General features: G+C 49.7%; 1 protein-coding gene across 3 annotated transcripts; it reads left to right on the top strand.

Moving 5' to 3' along the window:
- Positions 1–6,726: 6,726 nt before the first annotated feature.
- On the top strand, positions 6,727–19,125 carry ANP32E (acidic nuclear phosphoprotein 32 family member E). 3 transcript variants are annotated; one of them, XM_068663255.1, is made up of 7 exons: positions 6,727–7,026; positions 8,878–9,027; positions 9,389–9,511; positions 10,890–11,055; positions 12,564–12,721; positions 14,536–14,590; positions 16,272–19,125. In XM_068663255.1, the coding sequence occupies exons 1-7, from the start codon at positions 6,973–6,975 to the stop codon at positions 16,337–16,339; spliced, it is 774 nt and encodes a 257-aa protein (XP_068519356.1). In that variant the 5' UTR covers positions 6,727–6,972; the 3' UTR covers positions 16,340–19,125. The 3 variants fall into 3 exon arrangements, with proteins under 3 accessions (XP_068519356.1, XP_068519355.1, XP_068519354.1); XM_068663254.1 differs by having other exon boundaries at positions 6,728–7,026; positions 12,561–12,721; positions 16,275–19,125; XM_068663253.1 differs by having other exon boundaries at positions 6,729–7,026; positions 12,561–12,721.
- The last annotated feature ends 991 nt before the right edge of the window (positions 19,126–20,116 follow it).

The following is a 20,116-nucleotide window of genomic DNA, read 5'->3' as shown; positions in this document are numbered from 1 at the left end:
CCACCCACGACCATTCGCGGTTCTTCTCACCGCCCGAAAACGTGAGGCACACCGAGGTTAAACGCGAGCCAGGACAACAGAAATCCCCTAAACTTTAAGGGAAGTCAGGAGCCGCTTTCAGCAGCCCTGGCTCCCAGCCAGCGTTTCTGCCCCTGCCCCTCAGCTGCAGATTTATCCGCCCCGAAGCACTCGTCCTGCTGGCACAGCCCTCGCGCCCTGCTCACCGCCTGCAGCCCCACCGGAGCCACCTGCCCCGCACCTGGGCAAAGGGGAAACTCTTTGCCAAGGGAAATCCTCAATCGCTGCCACTCTGGGGGAAGCCCCCCCTGCCCCAGCCACCCCAACCGCATCCAAGTGGGCGCGTTTCGGAGGAGCGTGCGGTGCCTTCTCCCCAGCGCGGGGGCTGCTCAGCCCGGCCCCCAGCAGTGTCATTTCCTGCCTCCCGGCCGTGCCGCTGGGGACTTCTGGAGAAATTGCCAAGCAGCAGCACCGGGAGGCATCAGCAGACGGCACGGCGAGGCGGGACGATGAATTTTTTGTTCGTGGCGGTCTTGGCTCTTCCTTTTCTGCTGGGTAAACGCGTTGTTCTTTCTCTTTTCCCTGCCTTGCAACTCGGGTGCTCGAGCAGCTCGGAGCGCGCACGCTGCCGGGATGCTGCACGGTGCCCGGCTGCGGTCGGGCAGAAGGGGCTGGGGGGGTTTGCTCGGTGGTTGAGGTGTCGGGAGCGAAACTGAGCCAGGGAAAACTCAGTGCACACATCCTGAGGGTTGTATGTCCCGGGGGTCGCAGCAGAGCGGGTGCTTGCAGGAGGTTTGACAATCCCTAACGCTTCCCACATTGCGCTCAAACGAGCTCATGGCACGCAGCTGGGACCGATTAAGGGAGATGAACACGGGCTGGGGAACAAACGGGACTGCCCGAGTCCTCAGGTGGGTGCTCAGGAGCTGGAGGGCACCAGGTGAGCCAAGCGGGGTAGAAGCAGTGCCCAAAGCAAAGCCATGGCTGGAAACTGCTTTAGGCTGCAGGGAGCCAAGCAAAGGGGATGGAGCCGCACGTCCTGCACTGCACAAGGGGTTAAAAGCAGCGGGGGCTTCCCAGATGGAAGCTCTTTGCTCCGGACGCAGCTCCCTTTTTATCCCAAGCACAAAGAGGAGCCTGCTCGGAAAACTTTCTCAGAAAGCCCAGCGCAGGGAGAAGGTGGCTGGGAGCTGACGGGAGCGCAGCTGGAAAGGAACAGAGTGAACGGAGCGTTCCCGACGGGTCCCAGCCTCCCAAAAGGAGGTCCCAGGCGCCCACCCAGTCCCGGTGCTGCCTCCCCGTGCACCTCGAGGCTGGGTCAGAGCACGCCGTGGTGCTGGGAACCAGGCTCCAGGCTGGGGGCACAGCCCGGGGATGTCGGGGGCACGCGAGGACACGGGGCGGGGGGTGGAGAGGGGAACCCGCGGGTGCCACCCGTCAGCACAAGTGGAATAAGGGAGTCGGGTCATAGCGGTTCCCGAGCGTGAGAGGAGAAAAGTGCAGCTGTGGAAAAGGGAAATGAGTTGTGAGGTGCACGGACCCATTCACAGCGGCTCGCCCGAGGAAACGGCTCCGTGATGGGGATGGGCCCCAGGGCACGGGGACACCCAGGGCACGGGGACGCAGCCCCATTGCCCCCGATCCCTCTCTTGGCAAACCTGCCGAGGGAAATCCCAAGCGTGGGTCAAGCTGCGGTCCGCTCCGTAACATGAGAGCTTTTGCTCTCTGAAGTCCCTGATTTAATGAGGGGTCAGACTGCAAATCCGGCACTCCCACGAGGGAGCGAGTTGTGCGCAAAGTGCCCAGAAAGCAGCAAAGCTGCTCCTACAAAACCACGTCCCACTGGGGCAGGGAGCGAGCTGGCTCCACGCAAGCCTGCTGACGCTGGCGGGGTACGAACCGCTCCTCTCTTGATTGTTTGCTCGATTTTGTTTTTTTCAGGGTATGCTGAAGTGGGAGAAGAAGAGGAAATGACACGGTTTTTATATGAATACGCATCTCACTTCGGTAAGAAATTCTCGTTTTTGGCTAATTTCGACACGAACCACAGGGCAAGGGCAGGGCAACGCCGTGCTGAGGCTCTGCAGGAACAGGAGCAGGGGAGGGGGGGCAGGGGTCTGGATGCCCCCAGGGGCACCCTCCCTCTGGAAGGGCCAAAATTAAGCGGTGCTAGGACAAGAGCTGCATAAAACGGAACAAGAGGATTAAAAGTCGAGCTCAAAACCCTTTCTCTGGAGCTGCTCTGCCCCCAGTGGCTCTTGCTCACATCCCGGACCACGCTCTGCCAAGCTAAAACCTCACCGAGGTGCTCTGAGAGCAGAGACCCCGCCGGGGTGACACAGCCTTGGCTTTCCCACACCCACTGCGCCAGCTCCACTGGTGCAAACTGGTGCAAACTGGTGTGGCCCCGCAGCCCCCTGGGGTCCAGCTCCCAGCCTCCGCTGGGTGGCACCGACTCACCGGGACGCTGCTTTGGCTGCAGGTGATTACTTGTACGCAACCATCGACTACTACCCCGAGAACTCCACGATACTCCCCACCATATACCTGTACGAGGTGAGTACCCGAAGCGTTTCTCTTCGGATTCCTAAAAAAATCGGCTCCTCCCGCACTCCTCACCAGCCAAATTTAACACCCGCTGCTCCAACGAGGGTTGGTCGTGCTCCTGACCACCCGCTCCAGCACCATCCGGCTTTGGGGAAGGGATGCGCAAAACAGGGGGGTTTCTCCCCAAATTTTAACTCCGTGACCTGGAGCTTTTTGGTTCTCCCAGCTCCCGCAGGGAGGCTCCGGGGCACTTCAGTTTCTGCCCCGCAGCCCACGCACAGGGATGGGGAGGGCAGAGGGGATCGGCAGAGCGCGTCGGACCCGGCTGCTGCCAACTCATTTCTCTTCCCCGGCTTCCCAGGAGATGCCAGGGTCTGCGGGGTCGCCCCTCCACTGCCACCTGCCCCTCGTCGTCCTTCTCAGCCTCCTGGGTCTCCTTCTGTGACTCCCCAGGCTTGGCAGGTACGAGAGCCACGCAGCACCGGGGCTCGGAGCATTTCGCCACCGCCGACATCCCCAAGGCAGCAGCACCCGGCAGCGCCTCCCCGAAACAAAGAAACCTTCTGGGCAGCCAGCCCCGTGCTGGGGACAACCAGAGAAGCACAGATCACCACCGGGACTGCCTGCAGAAATGCCAAAAACCCAGCTTAGTTTTTTTTTTTCCCCGAAGCACCCAAGCCTCTTTTTCAGGCTCGCCGGCAGCCAGGTGCGCGCAGGATCCCCGCGCGGCCGCCAGCCCGCCCCGAAACACAATGGGAGGACATGGGAATCGCTTCCGAGCCTCTTCCCCTCTCCGCAGACGCGGCGACTCGGCCGAAGAAAAGAATTTCGTCACCGCGGTGGAAGTTACATCCTCCGAGCGAAGCAGCCGCCTCTGTTTTTAGCACGGCGGTGACTCGACGCCCACGGCTCCCGGCAGATGGATGATGCCATCGCGGGCCATAAAAGCTGTGCAAACACCGAGGGGCTCCGTAATGCCTCAGTTCTTTTCCTCTTTCCTCTTATTCTGTTGTAAATATGAACTCCTGCCAATAAAGTGACAAACAATTGACTTTGTCTCCGCCGTGCACGACCGCACGAGACGGGCGCTGACCCCAACGCACGGCTCCAGCTCTCTCCCAGCTGGTGGCAAACGGGCCAAGAAAGGGCTGGAAGGGGCCCTGCAGCCTCCTGGAAGCTGATATTACTCGGCGGAGTCTGCAGACGCCTCCTTCCCAAGGCAGCACCGTGCAGCTTGCCGCAAGTCGCAGGAAAATCCTGGGGTCTCCATCACCGGAGCCGCAGCTCGCGCAGGGCACGCACCGGGGCACCTCCAGACCGAGCAGCATTCATTTAATCCTTTCCCTTGGGGATGCCTGCAGGAGTTTTTCCCCCCCGTAGGAAAACCCAGAGCCCGCCCAGCCCCGTGGCTGCAGCAGGAGGTTGAAGCTTCCCCCCTTTATTCACCCCCGGACCCCGATGGTGCCCCGCTCGGCTCTGCCTCCCGGCCCCTAAATGCACTAAGCAGCTTTAAGGCTAAAGAGGATTTCCCTCCGTTTTCGAGACCCGTTCACAATTATCTCTGCGCAGGAAGAAACCAGAAGGGCTCTCAAGGTCTCCGCTGGGTTTTCCAGCCTTATCAGCCTCCTGGAGGACCTGCAGCACAATGCGGGTGCAGCAGCAAAACCCCAAACCAGGAGGCTGGGGGGGGGCTTTGGGGCTCCTCACCTCCACCTCCCGGCATCTGTGACCTGCTTTCTGCACGCCCCCAGCCCCAAAAAGGAAGGTCAGTGGCAGCTCGGCACCCCACTAGGGGCTCACCCCCCAAAAAAACCCAGCTGTGCACCCCAAAACGTGCAGGCAGCTGAAAAAAGGAGCTCGAAGCTGCCCTCCACAGGGCCAGCGGGGATGTGCTGGGTTCGGGGCTTTGCAGAAAGCTGCTGACAGCCAGGGTGGCATTTCTGGGAAGGCAGCGCTGCTCTGCGCCGTGGCGAGGGCTGAGCCCCGTTTCCTGCATTGATTATTTATTATTCATTAGTTACGAATGCACAAAACCGATGCTGACGCCGCGATCCCAAAGCGTTTGCAGGGGGCAAAAAGCGAGGCTGAGGCAAAAAGCCCAATTCTCCCGGCCTTCCCCTGCGAGGAATTTCCTTCCCTTGCACGCGGGGCACTCGTTTCCTGCTGCTTTTTCCAGGAAAGGTCCCAAAACAGGTGAAAGTTGCCATGCTGACAAGACAATTGGCATTAAATCCCACCCCAGCTCCCCGATCAGCTTTTATTTCTGCTCCGAGGGAATCGCCTCTTTTAAAGCACTCCAATATCAGCTGTTGCAAAGAAAAGTCGGTTTTCAATAAAAGGATGCTCGGCCTTTTGCACCCCGAACACCACCGCAACGGGTTGCCCTCTTCAGCAAATCCAGCCAGGGTTTTTGTTCCATAACTGGGTGCGTTTGCGTGCTTCTGACCCGCTAAATAAAAATACCTCCCAGACCAAATATGTTGAAGAATTGGCAAGATTGGGTCCTTCTGACCACATTTTTAACCCCTTCTCAGATAAATATGGGAACGCACCGGCCAAGCTCTCACCAACTGGAGAGGAAAAGCCTGCAATGCCTGAACCGGGAGGTATTTTCTCCCCTCCCAGCAGAGATTCCCGTGGTTTTGCTCAGATGCTCGGCTGCCAAAGTGTCTGGGGCTATTTGTGCCTCGAAGCCGAGGGAATCAACACACAAATACTTGGAGCAGCTCCGCTGCTGCAGCCTGGCAAGGAACTCGGTGGCTCCACTGCTGGACATCAACACCTCCCGTGGCCTTAAAATACAGAATTTTTTATTTTTTAAAGTAGCAAAGAAGTTTTCCAGATGTGCAGACAGTTTATATCCACCGGTGTGTTTGTGCCTTGCAATTAAAGAATTACGCTGTCACTTACCAGGTCACCGTCTGCTTGTGCATCTACCTTTCCCCAGTGGATTTGCAAAGCTGCCTTTGTGCCAATTAACCCAAACGGGGCATTTTTGCAGCCTTTGCTGCAAGGCCCAAGCAGCTCTCGCTGGGGAGGAGCTCGCTGGGCATCAGCTGCTGAAGGCATCCAAATTTTAAGCAGGGCCAGCAATTTGGCAAAGTTTTCCTTGAGCTCTCTCAGGCTGGCTTTAGTCTTGTGGGACCGGGCTAAAAGGCAGCAAGGGATGCATGGTTGGGTTCAGCTTCCCAGGGGATTCCTGCAGAAGTTTAACGCCCAAAGGCTCTCCTGGGCAGCTGCAATTTGCCTCTCCTGCTGTTACAGCACGTGCAGAGGAGGCACCAGAGCAGCTCAACAGCAGCGCAGCCCCCACACCCCGCCTCCCTTTGCAACCACCAGCAGAGGGTATAACCCCAGCGTGCAAACCGCTGTGCAACCGGGCGTGCAAAACCCTCTGCACAACCCCCCGTGCAAGGTCCTAGGTGCAAAAGACCCCCCCGTGCAATTCACCAAGCGTGCAAAAACGCCACCTGCGGCCCTCCACCGTGCAACGCCCAGCGTGCAAAACCGCCTGCAGCCCCTTATGCAACCGGGCATGCAACACCCTGCGTGCAACCCTCATGCACCAGAGCACGTGCAAGCGCCCACCTGCAAGCCCCGTGTGCAACCAGCCCTGCAAACCCCAGCCCATAGCCCCCTTGTGCAACCGTCCACGCAACCCCTCAGCTGCAAAAACACTCGTGCAACCCCCCCGAACACCCTCGTGCCCGATGCAACGGGCCACGCAGCCCCCCGTTTGCAACCTCCCACGCGTGCAACGCTCCCCCGTGGGCAAACAAACCTTGCGACCCCCCCCCCACGTGCAACGCTCACTGCGTGCAAATGGGGGAACGAACAGCCACGTGCACGAGGCGGCTTGCAGCGCAGCCCCTCGGTAGGCCGCTCCTCCACGGAACACGCGTGCAAAACGTGCAAAACCCCCCCCCCCAAAACGCCACGATCACGCGCGCAAAGCCCCGCGTGCAACCTCCCCGCGCGTGCAACCCCCGCGGCGCGCGCTCCGTTCCCGCGCGCGCGCTCCGCCCGCCGCCGCCCCGCCCCCTTTAAAGCGCCGCGCCGCCAGACGGACAGCTCCCCCAGCCAATCGCGAGCCGCTCCCCCGCGGCGGCGGCGGGGGGCCAATGAGAGAGGCGGGAGCCCCTCGGAAGCCCCGCCCCTGGGCGGGGGCGCCGTGCGCCATGTCATGGAGGCTCAGTGTGCGAGCGGCCATTGAAGGGCTCGGAGCTGCGCGCGGAGCGGGCCGGCGGCGGCGGCTGCCCGCGGCCTTCCCCTGCCCACACGCGGCTCCCTCGTGAGGCGGAGGCCGCAGCAGCAGCGCCGGGGCCACCCTTTCCCTCCTTCCCTCACCGCCGCGGGGCCGCCAGGAGGAGAAGAAGGAGGAGGAGGCCGAGGAAGAGGAGGAGGGCGATGGAGATGAAGAAGCGAATCAACCTGGAGTTGAGGAACCAGGCGCCGGAGGAGGTGAGCGGCCGGACAAGGGGATTGGGGGGGGCGGGGGGCGGCCGCGCTGCCTTCCCCGGAGGAGGCACCAGGCCGGGAGGGGCCCGGCCTCGCTCCCCCCCCCCCCCTCGGCGCTGCCGAATCTGGGTCAGCCGTGGCGCAGGAGCCGGCCCCGGGTTGTGGGGGGGGGGTTTGGGGGGCTCCCCCCCGCCTGGACCCCGCTTCTCGCCCCCCGAAGTTTGCTGAGGGGATTTTGGTGGGGGGGGGTCGGGGCTCGCGGCCGCCTCCCCAACTTTCCCCCAGTTGGTGCCCCGGGGGGGGGTTATTTCTTTATTAAGGCTGTTTATTTATTTATTATTTTTGTTTTAAATGTTCCTCCCCCCCCCCCCCCTCATTCGGGCTGAACTTGCGTGTGCGCGGCTGGCGTAAACAGGGCACAGCCGCACCGAGTCCATCTTAAATGACATCCTTCCCCCCCCCTTGTTATTCCTATTAATGTATAATTTTTGAATTTTTATTCTCCCCCCCCCCGCTGTTCTGTGGGTTTCCTGCCCTCCCTGGTAGCTCCCGGCCACCTCCTGCGACCCCCGGGCTCGTTTTGGGGGATGTTTTCCGGGGGAGTTTTTTTTTTGGGGGGGGATTTTTTTTTGGGGTACTATTTTTAGGGTGAGGGGGTCCCAGCTGCGAGCCCCCATCCTTTGAGCCCCCTCCGGCTCCGCAGCGAGTTGCTGAAAGTCCCGAGCGGCGTCGCCGTGCTCTGCGCCCTCCCTCCAACTTCCCATTTCTAAGGAAGCGTCTTTAAAAATAATAATAAAAACACGAATTTAAAAGCCTCAACGTTTGGGCCGAAGCCCTGGGCTGCTGCTCGGCTTCCCCGGCTGCTTTTTTTTTTTTTTGGGGCTGTGGGCCTGGGGGATGCCCCTGCGTGGAGGGCGGCGAGGACGCTGCGGAGCGGTGCAACGCGCTCGCCCCAGGAGTAAAGTCCAGAGCTGCAGGGAGAGCCCGACCAAACCTTGGGGGGGGGAAAAAATCCACAAAAGTGCCTGCGAGCCTTGCTCAGGCTCGCCAGCACGTGCCTCGGTGGGTTTCCTGGGGGCAGATATCGCTAAAGGCCTGGGTTTGCACCGCCGGAGGCATCGGGGGGCTCCCTCTGCCCTGCTGGAGGTTTTGGGATGGGTGCACCCAAGGGTTTTGGGGTGCTGGTTCCAGAGGAAACCCAACATTGGTGCTGGGATCCGGGGTGCTGGGACTCCACGTGAAGTTGACAAATGCTCCTGCAGCACGAGGAGGCAGCCTGCAGGTTGCTGGAGTTGAAAGCGTGCAGGAGGAGGGGACGGTGGCCTTATTAATGTCCTTCCTAACGAGGGGTGTGCTCCACAAAGGCTGAGATGATTTTAAATTAATTAGCTGCTCCTCGTTCCTTCTTCTCGAAGCGTGCGACCTGCATTGATTATCTGGTTGTTTTAGCGGCATCGGCACGAGGAAGTTATTTAATTGGGCTTAATTAACCTGCGGAGCTCGCTGCTAAAATAATCCGGAGCCAGGAGGTTTTGGATCCCGAATGAAACCGAATGCCTTTAACGATCCAAATCGCACAAATAAACGTGTGGAATTGGGGAGCGAGCCGGTGGGCTGCTCGGGTGTGAAAGCAGCGACAGCTCCTGCCCCAATCGAGGGCAGGAACCGGGTGGTGGTGGCATTTTTGCCACTTTCCATGCCAGCAGCTGAAGCCCAGGTGCTCAAACCCCGAGGCTGCTCCTCCCCTGCTGGTTTCTGGGGGCCGAGCTGGGGCTCTCGGGTCGCGGTTTGGGCGCGATGCGCGGCTCAGCGACGCTCCTTCAGCTGCCGAGTGACTCGCTATCCTGTTTGAAGGTGACGGAGTTGGTGCTCGATAACTGCCGGTCCAGCAACGGGGAAATCGAAGGCCTGAATGACTCGTTCAAAGAACTTGAGTTTCTCAGCATGGCCAACGTCCAGCTGACGTCGCTGGCCAAGCTTCCCACGTTGAGCAAGCTCCGAAAGGTAGGTGGTGGCCCTCACCTGCTGAGTGAGGTAGGAAAAGCCCTGGGCTGCTCCTCGTGGGGCTCGTGTATGGCCCAGGCTGCTTTAGGAGGGTTCAATTACAGTTTTTCTAGCTAATTATGGCCAAATTGGGCTTGGTCAACGCCTCCTAGAGTGGTCAACACTCATCTGGGAAAGGGGTGGTCGCGTCCCTGGGTGCTGAGGGAGTGCTGCGAGTCCCAGTGCTTTGTGTTCTGCCAGCCAAAAACTTGAGATTTCACAGGTTTGGGTATCTCAGGAGTACTTCTGTAATTATCAGCGGAAACTTAAAGACATTTTCGGAAGCCAGCCCTTTAATCACTTCGCTTTCCCTGTGCGCTAGCTGGAGCTGAGCGACAACATCATTTCAGGAGGCCTGGAGGTCCTTGCGGAAAGGTGTCCGAATCTCACATATCTAAATCTAAGTGGCAACAAAATCAAAGATCTCGGCACTGTGGAAGCTCTTGTAAGTATGAAGCGAGAGGGGGCAAACTGAGGATTTAAAAGTAATAAATGCTATTTTTTAATCGATAAATGGCTGCAGTAGAGTGGTAGAAACAGCTGCAAGGGCTGCATGTGAGGCACCTTTTTAAGTAGGAGAAATGAAACAGAAAACAGGGGGTAATGAAGTTTCCTTTCTTACCTGTCTGATGTTCTCTCCGTATTTTTCCCTTGCTGTCTCAGCTGAGAGGACGCTGGTATTTTAGGTTTGTCAGTATTCCAGCCAGTCCTGACTTGATTAACTCAATGTCATGCTTTTTAGAGACAGTCCTTGTAAACGTAGCGCTGTGAAATTCCTCCTCTGCTAGTAATGGGATGTACCGAGCAAGAGATTTTTGAGCTTCTGTTTTGTCTTTGATAGAAGAGTATCCAAGTTACGCGTTGCTAATCCTCTTGTGTTCGTTTGGGAAGATATGGCAGTTGCTTATTAGACAAAATATAAGCTTTCATTAAACTGTGAAGTGATTAGGATGTGTGTCTGAGGCGGCTGGCTAGGAGCGTACCTGAACAGCGCGAGTAGTAGGTTACTGAAACGTGGGAGGGAGCTGCCGACGTCTGTCACTCCCCGATCTGTGCGCCCATTTTGGCAGCGTTCTGGTTTTTATTAGGATTTTGGTACAGCCTGCATACTTGTAAAACTTCTCCGAGGTTCTCTGCCTGCTTTCGCAGTGCTCTGACCTAGCGGTTAGGAGAGCAAGTAGCGTGGTTCCAGCGCTTTACAGAAGAAACGCTTTTATTTTGATCTTTGCTGCTTGCCAAGCCGTGCAGGTGGCTCGTTCTGTGTGTGTGTGAAGTCGGGAAGGTGAGAAGAATCACGATCGGTTGTCTAATTGTTCCTGCTCGGGAAGCAAATTTGGTAGTGTCATTATAAATCCTACCAAGTGCCTCTTGCTTGCTCCTCGCAAGATGCCTGTAATTAAATTACTCAAACTGTTTACTGAAAGGCTGCTGGAGCTAAGTTTTTGCCCATGGCTGCATGAACAAAAGCAGGCTATGGAAAAAACAAACAAAAAAACAACCAACCAACAAAAAAACAACCCCAAATATGTGCTGCACAGTGTGTACGTGGTGGTCTGGTGCTCCATGGATGTGTTGGGCACGCTGTGGAGTTGAATTCCTCATGAGAATGCTTTTGCAGATCTGGCTACTTCAACCAATATGTTGAACTGAAGTTTGTATCAAATGGGGAGCAAAATACTGAATAGGAAGGGATGGGGATAAAATAAATCCTGTACCTGGCTGTGGGTAACTGCATTTGGGGTACGGCAGCACTAATAACTTGAGGCACTATGTGGTTGTATCAAGAAAAGGAGGGGAAAAAAAACCTTTTCATTTATTTTCAGCAAAACCTTAAAAACTTGAAGAGCCTTGACCTGTTCAGCTGTGAGATTACAAACCTTGAGGATTACAGAGACAGCATTTTTGATCTGCTTCAGCAAATCACGTACCTAGACGGATTTGATCAGGAAGATAATGAGGCGCCGGACTCAGAAGATGAAGATGATGAGGGTAACTTCATGAAATCAACTGTGGATAGAAATAGCTTACTGTAATAAAGACGTAAATCTGGCACGGGGTATCGGGACTTTGGGAATGCTTGAGCATCATCCTGTGCTCTTCTTCTTGAGGCATGCTTCTGGAATGTGTTTGGTGTTAACCCACTTAAGGGAAGGAAAACTGATGTCAAAGGTTTGAGTGCTCTTTCGGGAGCCTCTTGAGTGTAAGGAAACATGAGTAAAGATATTGTTGCAAAGATAGAAACATTCTCAAAATACATTATTGCCAGTAGTAACTCGCTTTAGCGCTACTGTTACAAAACCAAGGGACAAACACGTTATTTTGTATGAAAAACTTGGTTTTACTTTTTTCCCCCAAAAGAAGTGTAAGATGAAGGCGATGGTTTCAGTCCCATCCCACAGTAGAGGTTTCTGTATGAAAACCCTAGGATTCCTTTTGATCTGACCTCAGTCCTAATCACTGATGAGGCTATTCCTGTGTTTTTCCCCGTTGTTCGATTCCAAGTGAAACCCTTAGGTACAGGTCTGTCAGCGCCTGGCTGCGAGTCCTGCCTTGATGGGATCGCAGGGATGGGGCACGCGTGCTCCTCTGTGAACGTCCTTGGCTCAGCAGATGACTGACACAGTCGAAGCTGTACGGAGAAAATAGCTTAAACGTGTCTAAATGCTGCTAGCAAATAGGACAGGGCTGCTGTTACGGTGCAGTGTCACACGCACATCCAGATACACAGAGGAAAAACTAGCCAGATTTGGGTCGTACCTGTTTACGACGGGTTTCTCAGTGTTTTCTCCTGCCCTTAAGTCGTTAGCCAGTAGCTGCTGCTGCCAAGTAGTAGTCACCCATCAAAGTTTGGAAGTCTGCGCTTAAAACAGCCTGGTGAAAGCCAAGTGTCTGTACCTGGAATGTGAAAATAAACCCAGTAGTGGAAAATTGATTAATAGGCTCTTAACTGGAAACTGAATTGAAGTGTTCAGTCACCTTGTCACTTCTTCTAATTCACATCGCTGCAACTGTGAATGTGATTGTGCTCCAGACAGAAAAGAAATGAGAGATCAGCTCTTTGCAACCGTAGGTGCTTCATAGTTACTAGGGAGTGATTAAAAACCAGATAAAGGTAATATGTTGTGCTGGTTTTGCCTTTAAATATTTGTAGGGTTTGATTCTACAGACAAGCTTCTCTTCCATCGACTAAATTTCTGCTCCCTTGCAGGAGTTTGCATACGCAGCTGCTTCAGGCATCGAGAATGTTGCCTGAAGCTCGTGATGTAAAAAAGTTGGTAGCCTTTCTTCAAGGGCGAAAAAAATTACCAAGATTAACTTTATTTAAATCATACTCGTTTCCCACATTACCTACATTAAAAAAAAAAAAAATAACCTTGTGGAAAAAAAAAGTTACAACTAGCTTGGCCTGGCATATATTAACTTGCATAAAGAGGAGTTAATGAAATTTAATTTTTAGCATATATCTATATATATGAGCGTGTATTTCATTTCAGAAGGAGATGAAGACGACAATGATGAAGATGAGGATGAAGCTGGTCCTCCAGGAGAGTATGAAGAGGAAGATGATGAAGATGATGGAGGTTCAGATTTGGGGGAAGGCGAGGAGGAGGAGGAGGAAGTTGGTCTTTCCTACCTGATGAAAGAGGAGATTCAGGTAAAGTTAGTCGACTCTTCCAAATGCAAGAAATGAAGAGAAACTGCATACAGACTTCTGTGTTAATTTAAACGTGCAGGCGCTGAGTGTGGTGTAGATGCAGGGAGATATTTTAGGGAGAATGTTGCTGAAATAGGAGGCGTTGGCTTGGACGTGAGCTGTGGCTGTCAGGTACGAAGGTGCTTCTGGCTGACTTCCCAAACGTGCCTCGCTTCTATCCACCCCTTAGGGCTGCAGGATGCCAGAGAGTCTTTATTCTCTGTAAACTAAAGCATCGTCTTTCTCTAATGTTTTGGAACTATGCGCTACCACCAATTAAACTGTCAAAATTGCAATATAAAGTAGAATAAATTAACTTATTTTGGAAAACCGAAGCTATGTTAGTCTGGTAAAAGAAGAGAATGCAGCAACAACATGGAATCATGCAGAAAGGTTGAGGTTGGATCACATCACCAATACTTCAAGTAAGATGAAATGAAGGAAAAGTCATTATTTTTTTCTGTAATAAATACTGTTTTGTTTTTTTTTCCTATGTACTCGTTTGAAAATTTTCCTAGTGGTAGCATTGAAAAGCTGTGAAAAATATCACTTAAAAGATCCTAAGGGATACTGTGCTTCAAAGTAAATGGAGGAATATTAAGCTAGCGTAAGAAAACAAACATGCTTAATAAGAAAACAAACAGCCTAGGTTATGGATGGGTTCTTGTAGAAGTAAGCTGGTCCTGTAGAAATGGTTGCTTCACAGAAGCAAAACGCAGGAGCCCCGATTCAGTCCTCTTGATGGTTCCAAGGGTTTCAGTTGGAGAATGCATCCGGCATGGATTTGGCTTGCAAGTCTCCAATTTCAGATCAAAAACCGGGCATCACTTCCTTTTCTCTTACTTTTGATAACAGTTTACATCACAGCAGCTGCGTTTGCAGCGGATGCGCAGAAAATCTCAATGCTAACTTTTCTTTGGTGTTCCTTGTTTGGCTCTTTTAATGATTTGCTGTCTCCTGTAGTGTTAGGAGGCTGTAACGCAATTCGTGGAGCTAAAACTAAGTCTGTTTTGAAGCTGAGCCCTTGGGATGTTCTTGTGAACGATGTGTGATAAAGGAATACTGGGAATTATTTACATGGCCTATAACGTATGTGGTTGGTGGCTAGGAATAATCACGGGGAGCTGTGAAGGTGTTAGAAGTCCTACAGCTCTCAACTCCTCTGATGATGGTGCAACAAAACCAGATGCTGAGTTTGAATTTTGTATTTATTTAGAGAAGAAACTGGTGGCGGTCAAGGGGCTGTGTGAAGAGCTGAAAGAAAAGAGTTGTCCCCAGACCAGAACTAGAAAGAGTTCCAGTCTGCCATTTTGGAAAGCAAAATCCTGTCCCGTTCTAATTGCAGTGAATTACTCCAGAGTGGTTTGTAATTCCTGTGTTCTCAGGGCAAGTGTCAGATGGGCCCTTTAATGTTTTTACATTTTGACTTGTTCCATTACCCTGTGTATAAAATTTGATGGAGCCAGATGCATATGAAAATGAGACATAAATTTGTCTTCGAGGCTTGACGTTGTGCCAGTAGAACAAAGATCTTGCACCACTGTTCAATGCTGGGGGCTTCTGCTGGTCAATTGTTTTTCTTCAGCAATGAGCTTAAAAAATAATAATAATAAAAATACAACCCGCCCCACCTACTTACTTCATTTGGCCTAGAAACCATGATTTTTTGAAGATATTCACTGTTCTACTGTTTTTTGAATTTCTGCTCAGGATCAGCATTTCAGCCAAACTCATGTACACTGCAATTTTAAAAGTATTTCACCATTTTCTTAAAGGATGAAGATGATGATGACGACTATGTTGAAGAAGGAGGTGATGAGGAGGAAGAAGGTAAGTCCTCTAGTAACTTGCGAGTGTCACATCCGTTCAAAATACATTAAAATATCTTGTTTAACACAACGGAGGCTTCCCTGGTGTAGCCCTAGCAGCAGCAGTAGCTGGATCTAGTCTTTTTATCCGTGGTTGTAACTTCTTGATTTCACTGCGTTCAGTCCCTGTGTCAGACGTGAAATAGTTGAAAGCTTGCAAAAAAAAAAAAAAAAAAAAGCCAATGTGTGGCATCCTGCTTTAAGAAGATATCATGTAGAAAGCTGATGTTGAAAAAGCGGCGTTCTTGTGGGCTGGTGCAGTTCCTTTGCTACTTTTCAGATGTTCTGTTTGCAAGAAGTGGGTTACCTGAGTCCTTTTTTTCATACAATAACTAATTTTATCATTTAATACTTAAAAAGGAGCTGTGAGAAAATAAACAGGACAAACACGTTACTCGCTCTGTGTTTCCACGTGGTTTGAGGTTTGGAAGCCTTTCAGGGTCAGGCCCAGCCTTACGTTTGAAGCTCCTAGTCTGCTCTGGCGGACTGGAGCAGGAATTGCTCTTATTGCAGAAGGTTTAATCTCAAATCTTGCTCAGATACCAGGGTATTCTGCGGAGTGGGCGGCAGGAGGGGTTACCCTCCTGTGTGCATCTGTGTTACCAGTGCTGAGGTTGGCACTGGGTAGGACTGCTGTGCTATTACTGCTTGCTGAAGTCCTTTCAAAACTAGAAGTATCAAGCTTCATCTTAAAATCAGCTGGCTTTTCCCTTTTTTTTTTTTTTTTGTCCTAGAAGACTGTTCCAGAACTGCACTTTTTTAATGGTTAGCATCTATGTTCTAATCTCCAAGCTCTCCATAGCTGCGGAGTTGTGCGTTGCCTTGTAGTCCTGAAGCCCTCTTCCGTGGCTGTGTAAAATGCAGATGAATCCTGGGATTTTTAAAGTTTCTCGCTAGACGAGTCCCCACCTGATTTGTATGCTCGGCTTAATGGAGCAGTTTGGGGAGATGCATCTTGTGCCTAAAAAACTGAAATACTGCAGCAGCGATGCGAAGTTCCTCACTTTGTACAAATGCAGCGTTCAGATCTATTAAGACAACAAAGTAGGCGCTCAGGATGGCTAATTAGCCAGGAAATGACTGCTGGAAAATAAATCTATTAGATTTGACGAAATTGCATTTCATGATTTCACCACAAGAGCGCACAGTCCACTGACTGAATTAGGCATATTTCTAAGAATAAGCTGAAAGATTTTTATGCAAGATGCTCGGAGCACTTGATCAACTGTGAGAGAACAGAGCGGTTTCCATTTGGTAGCGACAGGAGCTGATGGGTTTTGGGTGAAGTTTATGCACCTTTGAAAACTGAAAGTCAGGGAAATGTTAAAAAATAAAATAAAATGGAATTTTTTTTTGTTAAATAAATGTTAACAAACATCTACCAATATGAAGTGTATTTATAATTCCTTATGGAACATCACGTGCTTAGCTTGTATTTAGTTGAATATGGCCTGCATGAATTATTCAGGGTAATGTAAACTGATCTTTTTTGAGAGCCATAAGCAACTCAGGGATGTTGCAGTGGTGAATGCATTAACTGCAAACAGCAATCCGTTTCCATTGCCTTTTTCTAAATGCTTTAACGTTGTTTGTGATGTCTGAAGAGAATCTAATGAGATCTATGCCATACCTCTTTTCCTTAGCAGAGGGTATTCGAGGGGAGAAGAGGAAACGAGACCCTGAAGATGAAGGCGAGGAAGAGGATGATTAATTTGTTATAGACACGAGTAGGACCAGACTCTTAAGTTACAGAATACGCAATAGTGATTATGCAGATCTGTATGTCTCCATGTACCATAGATGTCCCTACAGAAGATATGTTAACTTTTTATAGGAGAAGTGTGGTTTTACTATTCTTGCCCTTTTTATCATTCCAAATAAGATACAATAAATAGCCTGGTAGTGAGCCTATATGTAGAAAACAACTTTCAGCCCTATAGTCACTGAAGCCATTGTCAGGTTTTCCCCCTAGAGTTTTTGTTTGGAGCTCTTTAATTTTATACAAGCTTGCTGTGTTGGTTATCATTTCCCCAGAGTTAAAACACCCATCTCCCATGGATTTAATATCATGTATTTCCTTCAAGGTTTTAAAGTTTTTATACTTAAAAAGCTGAACTCAGAAATGCTACCTGGCAAGTTCGGGTCTGTTTCTAACGAGGAGTTGACTAGAGTCTGAGTTCGCCAGGGATTCTATTGGAAACCAACAACTAGATTACAACTGATTTCAGCTTTTTAAAAGGTGACTCCTGTAACTTTTAAGTCTTCTACCCTGTTTTGCATGTTAGCATTGCAAAGCCTAAGTGGGTTTCAGAAGATCTTTTTTTTTCCTGCTTGTTCAGAAGTTCAGTGTTTGCCAGGGATACCTTCAAGAATGTATCTTGGCAGACGGAGAGGGTTGTAATCCTTAAACTTTTCTCCAAAATACATGGTCGCTGCAGATATTAACAGAAACAAATAATCCATAGCTTGAAACCATTTTTGCAGAAAGCATTGGTTAAACTTTCACTCACTTAGCTCGTGCATTGTCACTTCAGGAATTCTGCAACAATCCTTGTGCTTGGCTATAAAATATATGCATTTCTAATGCAGAAGTTAACGGGTAACTCCTTCAAGCACACTTTTCCAACAACCCCCCCTACCCTTTTCTAGAATCATTGAAGGGGGAAAGGTGCACATAAGTTAGTCTTTCTTTGCAGGTCACCTTTAAAATTTTTTAATCTGGTTGTAGCCAAAACATTCGAGTCCATGTATAATACTAATTAATAGATTTTTTTTTTATATATATATGTAGAACGGCTGCAGAAACTTGTTCCATTGCAAGTTGGTGGCAAGTGCAGGAGACATGCAGACAAGCTCTTTTCTGGCAGCCTGGTTGTGACCAACAGGTCGTAATAATTCTGCCCCAAGGGATTCATGTTTTCTATTTGAGCCACTGCAAAACAATTTCAAACATACAGCATTCCTCTTTCAGTCGTGATTTGGATTTAAAGCAGTAGTCTTGATATAAAACTAATTTACATTGTTTCACGTAGGTACTGAACCAAATATCACACACAGCTTTATTCAAGAGACTTATTTTTATATCTGTCTTGGCTGACAATAGCTGTCATTAAACTGGGGAAGACACCAAGGGTGGGGAAGAGGGAGATTTCCTGGACCTAAGTAAGAGTCAGTCACCCATAGATCGGTTACTTGTGAATATTTAATAAGGTATTTCACACACTAGCAGACTTTAAATGTGACTTCCAGCTCTTAAATCGAGTTTAGATACTGCAGGGTTGAAGTTCTGCGAAGCCCAATTTCTTGTGTGTGTGTTTTTTTCCCCCCAAATAGAGCCTTAAATCATAGTTTCTCATGTAGCTGTAAAGCATAGCCAGCCATTAAAGGCATCTGAATGAAATGAGTCAGGCAGATGGCAATATGCTTGGGAATAAACTGACTAAATGAGTTTTGCATTTTTTTAATGAATATCTGTAAAGACACTAGAGAAGTAGTGGTAAAACTACATTTGCAACCACAATCTAAGTTCCTGTGTTTGTGTATGAATACTGAATGAATAGAAACCTTAGGTAAGTGCACATCCTATCTTGTCATGGAGGCTCTGTGTTCAAGGCAGTTGCTTTGTGTTCAGCTTTGAGATAGAGAAGTGTTTTCCCATCCTTTTTGCTATATTTTTTTAGCCTCAGCGAATGATTGAAAACTTATTTATGAGCGTGTACTTTTAAAGGACTTCGTTATCAGGGTTTTCCTTAACTATCTCTTACTGATGCATATAGAATTAGTTTTAAATGGAAACATTTACTATTTTGATGAATTAAAATGATTTCAGAACTGGTCTTGTTTCAGTAAACAAGCCCGATTTTAACGTTGAATGAGCTAATGTGACAAAACAAAATGAACTTAGAAGGGGTTAGCAGACTTTCCCTAAGATATGCAAACTTACCGCTTCCTAAAGCCAACTTGCAGTGTAGTGCGTCGGCTGCTACATCTCAGAAACTGAGCCTCACACAAAACTTACTTCCTAAGTAATTTTGTCTTTTCCTCAGCGTTACCATCTAAGTATAGTTTCATATTTGTCAGCTTGGCATGCAATTAAACAGCATAGCATTTTTTAAGAATAAATAATACAGAGCCTCCAGATAACTTTTGAAACTTTTTTGCTTGGTGGGTGGTCTTTTCATGCAAATATGTAAGGGTGGGTTTTATATTTTGTAGAGGTTTTGTCCTATTTTAATGCTCTTTGTATGGCAGTATGTATATAGTGTGTTTTGGTTCCTTATCAAACTCTTTCCTTAAACTTTGGAGTAACAGATTTTGTGCAACTGTGTTTTGAATAAAGCCATGACAGTGTTAAATTAAAGAAAACAACCCTGCAGCACTCTTCTGATAACTTTTAGTTGTAACAAAACATGTTTCCTCCCCACGTGTGCTGTAAATTTTAAATTAAAAAGTTTTCAAACTGAATTATTTCAAATAAATTGAGACTATTGTATTGGATTACTTCTTTTAGTATGTACAGCTGTGAAGAGGAGAATACCGTCCGTCTTCAGGAACGGAGTAAGAGGTAATCATTCATTCCTGTTGTCTTTTTAGTTGCTGAAAATCCTCCAGAACCGTGTGTCGTGGGGTTAGAGGTGGTACTTAATGGTATTGGAGGTCTTGGTAACGTTGCCGCGGTTGAGGAAGGACGCAATGTACAACCCATGGTGATGTTTGCATGGCTCACTTAGTGTTTCCAGATGAGTTTAGTACAGAAATGAGTGTTGGAGCTGACAGGGCTTTTGCATACTCTGTAAATCCGTACTATTTCAGTGTAGTTTAGTTATACAAGTCTGGCGAGTCTTAAGAAACAAAACTGAAAATCTAGAGACTGCATTTTGCTCTTCAGAAATGGTGACTTGATGTGTCTGGCAGCCCAAGCCGCAAGCTTAACGCTGTTCCCTCAAAGTAGCTGCCTTGGTGTGTATAAATTACTTCTCATTCGAGAACAATGTTTTTAAAAAAAAAATAAGGGGGGGAAGAGCTGCTTCTCCTATACAGCTAGACATAGCATTGTTTTTATTTTGGGATTAGTCCAGCATTCTTGGCAAAAATCCCCTGGACACACTTGAGAAAGCTAGTAACTAAACAGGCTTTTCTTCTACCAGATGAGTGATTAGCCAAGAAATGGGTGGTTTTCTGTGTGTGTTTTTTTTTTTTTTTTTAAAGGAGGGTGGGAAGGGTAAGCAGTTGCCTTTCCATCAGCGCTTGCTCCCTACGGAGCAATTTGCCCACTGGAGCAAGGGCAAACGGGCAAAGCGAAGCCTTAGGATTGTTTTTAACAGTGGAAGTTAGCCTACTTTGGGGGGATACGGGTGATTTTATGCAAACTAAACCCGAGTTACATCATTCTGGCACACGCACGACAACGGAGCTTGAGAGGAAAGTTGGTGCTGTGTAGGCATGCCTTCAAAATAGGCAAAAACTCGAGGCGAGGGGCGGGTGTGGG

Source organism: Anas acuta, chromosome 28 (genome assembly GCF_963932015.1).
Source record: "Anas acuta chromosome 28, bAnaAcu1.1, whole genome shotgun sequence".
In the NCBI taxonomy this organism is placed as follows: domain Eukaryota; kingdom Metazoa; phylum Chordata; class Aves; order Anseriformes; family Anatidae; genus Anas; species Anas acuta.
Note: the sequence above shows the minus strand (reverse complement) of the source record. Positions and strands in the feature narration are given on the sequence as shown.

What these genes read in the sequence shown, in the direction of transcription:
- ANP32E (XM_068663253.1), top strand. Translation starts at nt 6,973, where the DNA reads ATGGAGATGAAGAAGCGAATCAACCTGGAGTTGAGGAACCAGGCGCCG. An exon ending in AGAAGATGAAGATGATGAGG is followed by an intron (nt 11,056 to 12,560) that starts GTAACTTCATGA and finishes ATTTCATTTCAG; the next exon opens with AAGGAGATGAAGACGACAAT. An exon ending in TGATGAAAGAGGAGATTCAG is followed by an intron (nt 12,722 to 14,535) that starts GTAAAGTTAGTC and finishes ATTTTCTTAAAG; the next exon opens with GATGAAGATGATGATGACGA.